Source organism: Strix uralensis, chromosome 3 (assembly GCF_047716275.1).
Source record: "Strix uralensis isolate ZFMK-TIS-50842 chromosome 3, bStrUra1, whole genome shotgun sequence".
Lineage (NCBI taxonomy): Eukaryota > Metazoa > Chordata > Aves > Strigiformes > Strigidae > Strix > Strix uralensis.
The window spans coordinates 52,744,821-52,757,128 of NC_133974.1; the positions used below are offsets into that span (position 1 = coordinate 52,744,821).

Sequence of the window (12,308 nt, forward strand, 5' to 3'; positions counted from 1 at the left end):
AAATGGGATGAAATTAACAGCACAAAATTTGAATTCATGCACACTGAGAAGTCATCAGATGCAAGTAACATAAAGGTAGAACTGGATTACTATAACACAAAATTAAGAGGATAAATCTGATATTAGATACACTAGTTAAGGTATTTATAGGAGAGAAAAGGATGTATTGATATCAATACATAAAAGGCTTCTGTAATACATTTAAAATACTATATGCAGTTTTCTTTATGTATCCTCAAACACCTTGTCCTCCACATGCACACAAAAAGATGAACTCACCCTGAAAGAGGCAAAGGGTGACCAAAGCAGCAATCTCTCTCAACAGGGAAGAAAAAGCTTGATCAATTACTGTAACTGAAGATTGATAACCACTAAAATACAAAGGTGTGAGCACCAAAGATGAAAGACATAATTATGCTAAATGACAAACATGATTCAAGAACAGATACAAACTGATAAGTTTACCCTGCAAGATAGCATCTCATGAATAGGAAGGTTCAGGAATAGCTTCTCAGTAACAAGGAAAACAGCATATCTCATTTGCAGCTTGATCATAATTGGAAAAAAAAAAATTACTTGATGAATTCGACATAACCATTAGCCACTAGATTCAGTGATGCAATGTCTAGGTAGTATGTGCTTTTAGAGAAGCCTTCATGAAAGGTGGGTTTGGTGAGGTTTTTATTGAATATCTCCAGCAGATGAAAAAAGATCATGTACTGATTGACAGCCAGCTCCTACAGTAATTTGGTTTAAACTCTTTGAACTTAGCCTACAAATGCTCTATCCCCATATAATGCAAGTAACTTCTACATGAAGTAGACTAACAACTAGGAAGCCTCTTGCTCTTTTGAGGTATAGAAAGTTCTGCATTTTTCTCCCCAAAGGAAAAGACAGAAGGAGGATAGTTAAGCTGTTACTAATGTAAACAACATGATCAATTTTGAAGGCATTTAGCACATTTAAAAATAGTCAGACAGTACATTCTTCAAAGAAATAACTCTTGCACAGAAATACTTTTTCACCATAGGATGAATTATGCTTTCTAGATACCACCTACAAAAGCAGGATGATAAGGACAGATACTTTCGTCTCGCTGTGAAAGAAACCTAAGAAAAATTACAGAAAACAGAAGATACACTGCTCTCATGACTTACACTAGTAAATCTTGTAGTAAACACGTATTTCTGTGTCAGTGATGACAAAACCCATAATCATCTTCAGAAATTTATTCTGAGGCCAACCTCATCTAAGAGGTGTTCCTTTCATGTAGTTTACTTCAGTCTTTTGATCTACGTAGTTCAAAACTGATCTGGAACAACCTTGGTAGTTTCTTTGATGGAAATGCACTCTATAATGCATTTAACCATTTTCAAGGTTAGAACCAAAACCTTTAACAGGCAGAGATGTGGATCACAAGAAGTCAGAGGAAAGACAAAGCACGAGCCTGATTGCTCAAAAAAGCAATTCTGTGGTGTAGAATTTTAAAGCCACCTCTTGTGTGATTAATATATTCACAGCCTCTAGGGTCACTGAAGTTGGTTTTAAATTGAAGCTGGGGTTTTCAAAGGAACATGAAGATCATCATCTTACTCCTTCAGAAGCTCTTTAAAAATTCCAAATTTATCTAGATGTTATTAATCAAAACTAGATCCTCTCCTCTGTGTTATATTATCCTTTCCACATAGACCCTCTGATGTCTGTTATCATATCGAGCTCATGCTGCAGCGTTATCCTCAGGGAGGTATATATGGGCCCCTCAAAAAATAAAAACAGGCAGCTATTAATTTTAGTCAACTTGTAAGAACAATCCTTTGCTAACTGTGCTACAGGTCTCAAAATTACCAGGAAGAAGAAAAGAGGGGAACTGCAACAGCGTACCACATTAAAAAAACTACTCAAAATTCAGCTCTGTTTAATGATCCAATTGATTCTTGAGTTTGTGATTTTCAAGTTTGGATTCCCTTTTCTAGCCGGAGAAATTCCACTTACAGAGTTACTGTATAACTGAAGTTAAAAAAAAGTCTTTACCTAGTAATAGCTTCAAACTGACCAGGTATGGAGGGTTCATTTATCAATCCTTCCAGCTGTAAGCTGTCTGTGGTTGGCACATGTACAAGAGGTCTCAAAAAGATGTAGGCAACATAAAAATGGACATATTCTTTGTATACTGGTCTGGTCAAGCCCTGTCCTTGGACAGTCTTTGCCACACAAAACCAAGTAGGAGAGGCAGACTGAAATGCCAAAATTAACAAGTGCCATTCTTACATGAACTGCTAGGAGTGCTGCCTCAGTTTACAAAGCACACTCCAAATGAAAATTAAAAAGCTAAAATATTTTAAAAGCTTGAGTCCAAGCAGCCTCTCTTCTTCCCTCTAATTCTCCTATACAAGCAGCCAATTTTCATCAGTTTTATCCCAAGTAGTCCTTCATATTGAAACATCCCTCCAAGTCCGCTCTACACATCCTTCAACCTTCCTTCTTCACGCTTCCATCTCTCTAAAGCACACAGCCCCCAAACTCCCAGAAGAGAAATATAAAGTATGTTTTAAAAAATAAGTAAGGAAAAAGACACTGAACAGAATCTAGCCAGTAAATTGCCAAATGTCAGGACAGGAACAGGACAAAAACCTGCCCCACCCTCCTCCTATGACAAGGATTAAGAAAGTATTTATTCTATAAATATTTTCATTTCAGGAGCTGAAAGTGGTCTGGCATTGCTAAATAACATCATTATTCTGAAACAAAAGCTTGGCAAAAGACTTTTCATAAGTATTACATTTTAACTAAAATAAAGGAATAGAAACTCGGGTAACTGCTTTTTTAATTCTTGAGGTTCCCAGTAAAATAAAATTAAGTAACTTTAGTATTTTTTCCGAAGAACAAAGGCAGAAATACAAGTATAATGATTCTTTCTATTTCTTAGTTACCAATACAGTATACCATGGCACAGACTTTTAAATATAAAGAAAGAACTACTGCAAAATTACTTCCAAAAAAAGAAAATTGTTAGTTTTCAATACAACTATATAAGGAAATGCTGACATTACGATCATACAGTATCAACTTAGTTCCAGTGCACATATTAGATATATCATCTATTTTTATATATCATTTCTATAAAATACATCTGAATTATTATTAAATTTCTGCATCTTCCTAAAGAAAACCTCATTTCCTTTAGGACAATTGAATTCTATGCTCTCTCTTCTGTCAAAGGCAGCTCTGTATTCAGTCTGAGAAGAGACTTAGCAACAACCATTTTCCTGCCAGTTGAAAGGTATAGAGAAGTTTAAGCTCTGCCTCTCTTGGAGATTTTTGTCCTTATTTGGCCTACAATAAAATAAAAGAATACTCATCCACTTGGGTAACACCAACAACTAATTTGAAAACAAGTATAGAAAGTAACCTTCTAAAAAGCAATATGGAATGTTTGTTATTTCTGAAAATTTTAAGGTACCCTGAATTCACTTTTCGGTTGACTAGAAAATAAATTTCTTCTGTTACTGAGAAGATAAAGAAGTTCCCACCAAACTAACAAAGACTTTTCAACGTAAAGCTGTCTTAGAACAGTCTTTACAATGGGGCAGGGAGGGACGACACTACTTCTCTAATAGTACATCAAAACTTCTCTAATAATACATCTTTAAAATTCAGAAGTAGCGTCACATAACTCCACAAGCCTACACATTCAGTCTGGGTTTTTAAACTGCAACTAGTTTTATCTTGCAGTGCTTATTCTAACATCTCTGCACTTTTCTGACTTCCTGGCAACCATTTACCACCTTGCTTTTGCACTGTATCTCACAGAGAACAAACAGGGACAGCAACTGAGGTTTTTCAATACCCTTGTAAAGCAATTCTGATCAATCATCCATTTTTCAAAGTAGGTTTTCCCCTCAAAAAGACTTCAGAAAGATAAATGTTATATGAACCAGAGTAAGAGGAACATTGTTTTTAGCAAAAGAATGGCCAAAAGGTATGTTTTTCTAACCTCAACATAATTAATTATGGCACCATAGTGACACGTCTCTCAAAAGGTAATAAATTTCTAACCTATGCAGTGGATTGGACAGTGACTGAAATACTATCCTGGAAAGAATTCCCATAGAAAACATTTTTACAATTTTTCCCCTTTATTCCTAAAGTTTCCTTAATATCCCCTCTACTTAACTTTTTGGTTAATGCTTTTATTATTAAATCACATTTTCTTTTTTGAGATATTCTTCCATTTTCACAGTTTATAAACTACGAACTACACAACACAAATTTTAATACAGATTATTTGACAGTTACCATGAAAATAAAGTCTAGATCTTGAAAAAACTTCCATCCAAAACTTCTTGTATCGTACTAGTGATAATGACCAGACTTCTAACTTGATAAATACGTCCACTGGAGTCAGAGAAGAGTGCAACTCTGTGCCTCTGCTTTTGATTCTGAAGCTTGCTATCATATGATGTGAAAATATCCTGGGTTTGCTTGTATATAGACCCAGAGCACATCAAGCATGACAATGCTGAGCTGCTGAACACTGCTCTTGCACCAATATCCAAAATCTCTTCCAAAACCACCTGTAAAATTCACTCAGTGAGGGGTTCTCTCAGATGACGTAAGAGATTGGGCTCTGTAACAAATTGACTGGGAGACTGCCAGCACGTCCTCTTAATCTGACAGCTCAATAACCAAAGCACTCCCACCAAGGGGTAAACCTGGCTTCAGCCTTCCTCACTGCTCTGACCTGCTTAATGGAAGGAGCACAGGGGCTGAAAGGACACATAGCTCAAGCACATAAGACTTCAGGACAATATTCCCAGTAAATAGAGGTGACTCCCTGAAGCCTGAAGGAAGACATCTCAGCCCTGGAAAGAGCCAAGAACTGTTGCATACATCATGTAACTTAAATCTTACACAGCTTCAAGTGTGCATACTGAATGTTACAAATCCAACTCCAGAATTTAACTCGACCCCTGCTTTGTAAAGGACTTGGTGTATTCTTCAAGGTCAAAGAATATACTCCTGCTGAGTACTGTCACATCCCAGTCCTCAACTTACATACAATTATTTCTCCAATACAAAAATACACAGCAATACAAATCAAGTGTTATAATTAGGCAACAGTTTAACAATAATTTAATTTTCCAAATCATATTAAATAGGCACTCTTCTCACAGTATGAAGTATTAATCCAACACTCTCCTATGATTCAAAACTGTTTGAAAAAAAATCAATGATGTCTTAACTTTGTATCCATTGGTTGTATGCTAGATCAAGTATTGGCTATCCTGCAGTCAGCCTAAAGCCAGCATAAAGTCCATGCTCTGAGAAACTCAAAATGAAATCAAGTGCATATGCCCTAATCTGGACCAAACACTGGCTGAGCCAGCAACACAACAGCAACCTCCAGTCAGAATATAATTCTGTTAGGTCCTGTTTCCATGATGCTGAATCACAGAAATAGTAAATTTTCCAGGGAGGAATAATATAATCTTGTAGATTGCACTAAGTTTTCAGTGGGAGTACTATGTGACATAAATTGTATGTATTTTAGCATTTCAGGATTAAAAGAAAAAATTGCCTTCATACAGTTAGAAGGAGAAAAAGAAAAAAATTAAAACTAATGATTATTCTTCATATGTACTCATTCTACTTACTTCGGACTGGGAAGCAGTAGTTTAGATATATAATTTATAGTTCAAGTCTTCTTTAAATGGAAAATTAAATCAGAGGTACGAAATTCAAAACATATTAAGCACATTAAACCTCTGTTCCTTATGGGAATCAAATTAAAGCTGCTTTAGTTCGAATGACAGCATCCATTAAAGTTTGATGTACTTCAACTGATGTGCTTTAATGTCTTACCTCTAGTTAAACAAGCTAATAGATAAGCCTATATTTGCAAGTATAAATTGAGTCTAACACCATGCTCCAAGGGAGAAACATGCCTGCAGACTCAAGGAGAGAATGCGAGTATTTTTTGGTTCTTAACCTCATTTCATTAACTTGGGTCTGTTTAAAATGGTGAAAGTTTTGCACATAGTTTTACAGTCAGGTTTCTTGTATACTGTTTCAGGGTAAGATTAATTTAAGCATATTACTCTTCCAGAGCTTTACTCAAGAATTATAGAAGTAATCAGTCTGTTGATAGTTATTTACAACAAATTCAGCATTTCACTCTGGAAGCACAAGGCTAGAACATTCTTGGTGTTTATTAACGCAATTACCTGTTACATTTGTTCTGCTTTTGCTCATAGGTTTTCACTTTTTACCCAAATTTTCTGCAAACTTTTTAGCCACACGTTAGACAAATCTAATGTGTGAAGCAAGCTAAAACAAGATGTTCATTGGCGGTCTCCCAAGTCATTAAACGCCTACCACAAGATTCTTCTCATACTCTCAGGATCAGACTGCAACTGGATAAAAAAGCCTGTTATTTCCTCATTCTTCTATTAAATATGAAAAATTCTTCAATGAGGCAATGAATGCAGCAGAACTAGTATTTCTCCCAGTAAGGATCGATATGGTTTGGAAAGGCTCGAAAGGTGGCTTAATGTAATTCACAAAATCTGGTGAGCAGAGATAAAAATATAAACAAGGTGTGGTAAATATGCTCTTACAGCAACCCATAAGGACTCTGAACATCAGTTTTGTAAGAGAGGTTTTGAAACAACAGTAGGTAATAAAATGAAGAAACTAGTAACTAGTAGAAACTAGTAACTGCTTAATATTTTCCAGCATGAGAGGTTAGGCATGTGGCGTTCTGCATTTAATCTTCCACTGAATAGAACCTTTTTCTAAAGTAACTTTTAGTGCAAGCAAATCAGTACTGAACTGACTTTTTGCCCCCAAAAGTGGTCCTGAAAACAAAGTAACACGAATGCTCACATTAGACTTTCTTCCTGAGAACTGAGGCAGATACTGTCCCAGATATTATGCAAAGACAAGTAACTGGAAGTCACTCTCAAGACCTGCAACAGAACTCTTCCAGATCTGGTGTATCTCATTAAGCATACAATTAGCAGTAGCAAACAACATTTTTACAAGCCCAGCCAAAATGATACAGTTCCTTTACGTGCATCTTCCTTCTGGAATAACAACTTCAGACTGCCTGAAGAAAAAGAAATACATCTTTCAGAAGCTGGGAAAATTTCTTACACAATTATGCCATCACCCACTACTAAGAATCCCCAAGTCTACAGCAAGCCTCCTGCACATTTGTTGCTTCTAACTTTGCTAAACGAATTGTTTGGGGCTGAGATTTTCCAGTCTGAGCACTAGTGAACATCTGACCATTCACATAAACCATTTAGCCATTTACAGGAACACCACTAAGGACAAAACATGTAATGGATGTATGTTCCTACTCAAAGTAGTAAGAGCTGCTGTACTCGATTCAGACTCATGACATTTCTTCATGCTTACTCTCCTGAGCCTGATGTAGCTGAGGCAAACACCAAGAAAAAGAACATGTTGAGCAGTGCACAGACAGTACAAGCCTTTCATAGTATGAGTAGTCAGCTTCAAGTAAGCCAGATCAGGAACTTGAGAACCAGTTTAAACCAAGAACCAGCACTGGTTTTGTGCCTTTGCTCAATTAACCCCCAACTGCATTCGTCCTCCCCAATTTAGTCCTAATCTCTGATCTCTATAAGATGGGGAGCTGTGTTTCAAAATCAAGTTGTATTGGGAGAGACTGGCTATCTTCCTTCAGTTGCCCTAGTTCTTCTGTTCTGATAAACACTGAATAACAATTCCCTAAATAACTTTTCCATATAAGTCTGTGATTTTAGACCTCCCACATCTTCCTGCAGCTTTCCCCTCCTTCCAACCCATAGATTCCCAGTCTGTTTTGTCTCCATTGATACAGAAGTAGTTTTGTATCACCAACTTTGACTCCCCTTGTCTTTACCTTTTCCAGTGCTACTGTATCCTTTTCTGAGGTGGAAAGGGATCAGGATGCTACATAGACCCCCAACATCTGAACACACCAGGGATTTATGAGGTCAACCAGATCTGGTTTGCACTCAGGTCTTGACTTCAGTAATTCACTTTAAAGTCATTCTAGGGACTTTGAATTTGCCTTTTTGACTGCTCCTAAACTTGGAGCTGTTTCCAGATGAATAAAGATTCAAAGATTCTCCCCCTACCCTCAACCTGCACCAGAGTAACGATCGTTCAAGAAGCCATCACTGTCTGTAAATAGCGAGGGTTGTTTCTCTCTCATTTCCACTGCATTAAAATTCAACGCTGATAGACGCAAACATAATTTTAGCACACAAGCTGCTCGGTATTATAAGATATTTTGCACTTCTGCACAGGTTAGCAAAGAAACAAAACCAGGCTAAGCAATTTTGTATCATCAAACTGTCATCTGATGCTTCACTTTCCCTTGGGGAAAAAAAAAAAACATTATTTGCGCACACTCTGTAGAAATGGACTTACGAGACCTTTAGAGCTGTTAAATGATGCGTGTTGGAGACAGCTCTGGCACTAAAAATAAGGTGAAAGTTTCCCCCATTTTTCTGCTGCTTAATTCAGTCCCTCAGGAGAAGGCTAACTTCTTCTGAGCAAGGGACATGAAACTCACTTCAGAAAAAGTAGAGGTAGGAAGAAGGGAAAGGAAGAGTCAGTCAGGAGAACCACCCCAGGGAGAAGGAGGAGAGGGACATGGGCTGCAGCTTACCGGCTGCTCTGCTCGGCAACACCAGGACCAGGAGGAAAAGCAGAACTGGAATCAGCAGTGAGGAGACATACAAAACCTTGGAGAAAGACACTAGAAAAAAAGACTAGATCAAGGCAGAAGGATACATGGACTACAACAGCGTATCAGGGCTGAGGAATCCAACTGGCTGGGGAAAAAGAAGGGAAGAGGGGGAAAAACAAAACAGGGGACACTAGCAAAGCTGGAGAGGGAAAAAACAGTGTTGGTGAGGCAAGGAGTGGGAAATGGGACAAAGAGTATAAAAAGGAATGAACTAGCTAGGAAAAACAAGACTGAGGCAAAAAGACCAGTGGAATAGAAAGCAAAGGGCAAATATAGAAAATGTCAAGGGGGGAGAGATGCACAAAAGTGTCCAACACAGCAAACACCCCTCTGTGATGTGAGCAGAAGGTTGGAAAGAAGAGAAAATGAGGCATAAGGGAATGGAACCATTGCAGAGAAAAGAAAGGGCATAAGGAAGAAGCTTCTATTTCCAAGGATAGAAAATGGAGAAATACATAGTACCTGTCAAATTCTTTTATCCTTTCAGCATGACCTTCAGGAATAAAATCAGTTGGATTTGTATGAAAAGGAAGGCAGAAAAAGAGGAGGGCTCTAAGAGTATGTCAAGGGTGGTGAAAAGAACCTGGGACTGGTGATATGTGATACAATTAACTGTAAAAATGAAGAAGACTCATGAAAGGCGGTGAAAAATCTGCAGAAGCTGATTGTAAGATTTTATTATAAGCACTCTAGCGTGCAAAAGAAGCAGCAAAAGTAGTAAATATTGCTGCTGACAGACCCTGTGATAGAATAGGGAAACGCGAGGAGAATCATAAAGCCTATCAACAGAAGAAAAGCAAGCAGGAACAAGAGGATATGAGAAGTCACGAATACTTACACGCCAGATATTGTAAGGAAGTCTAAGCAACAGAATATGAAGGATACTATAAAAAGAAAAAACTGTACAACAAAGAAAAGGTTTAGAATAGGAATTAGAGACAACAAGGTTTGAAAAGGACAACAAAAGAGCAGCTTTGCTAGTGAACACAAACATTTAAGTAGTGTTGCCCCTAACTGAAGAGGTAAACACAAGCTAATACATACAGCTAAGCGACCAGATGCATCATCTGCATTAAATTACAGAGGATGAATGCAGAAGAGTTCACAGAAAGAGAGCCAGGAGCCAGTCAGAGGAATGACAACAAGCAGAAGATTAGAAGTTACATGCAAGTAGCCTGGTAAAAAGGATTAAAAAACCCTACAAATAATATTTTTTTCCTACTCAGACCGCAAATGTTTTACAATGGTTATTGAAATAACTGAATGTAATAAGACATTTTGTCCCAATCAACATGTCACTACTATACAATAGGATAACTCAGCCAAATAATCTAAGAAGTGCAACATGCACTTTGTTTCCACTTATTATGACATTTTCCACAGTTAGATAAAAATCAAAACAGCACGTCCTTTATCGGAGCTGATAAAAAGAGACTAGGTCAAGGATTCTTCCTTTATCCTATTATTGTCAAGACAGAAAACATGTTTTTGCAATGCCCTACCTAAAAAACATAGAGTAGACCTTCTCTATTTGGCAAGAAGCATGGAAAAGTTCAGGCAAGGGACCAGATGTTTTGTTAAAATGCATAATGGTATGGCTTCACTTTACGGAGAACCCACAAAGAGTGCCCTGAGAATCTGGTCCCAATGCCCTCTCTTCTTAATACCCAACATCAGATTTTATTCCAAAGGCATGAAAACGTATTTACATACACACCTCCCTTCAAATCTCTTATAAAAGACAAGAGCATATCCTATGTTGTAAAGACTACAATAATCTCCCAGGAAGACAAAGCTATATCCATAAGCAAAATAAATACTTTAATTCACACATGACGCTACTTTAGCAAAACCTTTCATAAAAACAAGGCACACTGCTGATGAGTGCTGCAGTGAGAGAGCTTGGGCACTCCTTGTTCCACACTGTCCCCTTCAGCTTTCCTCTCTTGCTTGCCACTGTTACCAGCTGCTTATCCCACCACATACAGGTTTTATGTTCCCCCTAAGCAGCACATAGTGAGGTTTCATGTATATACATTTCTATATGGCTTCCCTTTTGCCCCAGCTTTTTATAGCACAATCCCTATCCAAGTAGATGTGCCTGGATTTTGCCACCAAAAAAAAAAAAAAAACCCAAACAAAAACCCAAACAAAAAACCAACCAAATCTCAGAATAGATTTACAGGACTTAGAAAAGCCCCTCAGTCTCTTACTCCACTGTGAGCATCCTTTTATCGCATTGCCTTCAGATTTTTAAGTATTTTAAATGAACAAAATAAATTAATGTGATATGACACAGATTTGATAGAGCAATGGGACTCATGAAAGAGATGTTACAAATACCAAATAAAAAGACTGAATGATATTGAAGAAAATACAATGATAAATGCAAGTGTGAAAAGACACACTGATGAGTGGTATGTTATAAACCACAAATATTTTTTTAAAGATCTCATTCAGGAAAAGCCATGCAAGGAAGATTCCTTCCTTTACATTTTCTTTACTGTTCATTGCATATGAATTGGATTGTATGCAACAACAGAGCAATTAGTTTAAATACTGCCAATATTCTCACTGGTGATAATTGGTTGCTTCTTGCAAGAACATCTGTTCCATCTTTCTTAAGAAATGAAGTACAGACCCTGTTACCTAGACAACAGAATCCTTCTGAGCATCACGCACTATAAGAGGGCAGTATCAACCCAAGTCACACTTCATATTTGTTCTCCCCACTGCTCCCTTATTGACGTTAATGCAAGTGAATGCTGTGACTTTTTAACATTAAGCCTGTATTTATCAGGTCACAAACTCAGGCCCACTTTCACATGCACTGAAAGTAACAGCTGTGTTACTGTCCTTTGGCCTAGCAACAGTCATTTTGAGGCTTTGTATCCAGCCAGTTTCTACCACCGTGACTGCCAAGATATCAAGCTGAAAATGCTGCAGCTTATGAGTACTCTGAGAGCAAGTCCTATGAAATCCAGAAACCTCAGCTCAGTCCCCGTGAATGTAGTGCAGAAACAGTCACCTTCACCACCATGCCCCTGGATTACTGGAGATATTCAAGTGCTACAGGGACTTATCCCATACCAGCACTCACTAGTGCCCTCCAGCCAAATTAAGGAGAGTAGCAGCAGATTAACCTTTGGAAAATGCCTTTTATTGCCTTAGTAAACTCACCACAATTTTAAAAATATTGATGAAATATTAACAGCCATGAAGTGCACCAGATGACAAACTCCTGTGTGCTTTAGTTAGATGGATGGATTTTTTTTTTCCTGTGTGCATGTGATGGAGAAGTGTGAAACCTAAAGATTAAGCACCCAGAAAGGAAAAGAGATCTCACCAGGGCAGAACCACCTGCAAAACAATCACCATCACTCAACTATCACCCTAAATTCATCTCACTTCACTTTCCTTCTGACAACACCCTAAACTAACTTTCCCTCCTCTTTCACCTTCTTCCTTTCTTCTTAGCTGCGAGAAGAGGAGCAGCACTGTCTATTCTCAAATGCATCTGCTGTAGCTGTCCCTGTTGTGGGGG

The 12,308-nt window shown here is 37.8% G+C and overlaps 1 protein-coding gene across 3 annotated transcripts in view; it reads right to left on the reverse strand.

Annotated features, from left to right (window-relative positions):
- The window catches only part of CDK19 (cyclin dependent kinase 19), a 130,790-nt gene that overhangs the window by 84,771 nt on the left and 33,711 nt on the right, over nucleotides 1–12,308 (reverse strand). Inside the window, exon 3 of one of the 3 annotated variants that reach the window (XM_074862292.1) lies at nucleotides 466–546. The exons of the other annotated variants lie outside the window; for them this stretch is intronic. Within the exon in view, the coding sequence (XP_074718393.1) occupies nucleotides 466–546 (81 nt within the window). The remainder of the gene's footprint in view (nucleotides 1–465; nucleotides 547–12,308) is intronic. 3 annotated transcript variants of the gene reach the window in all.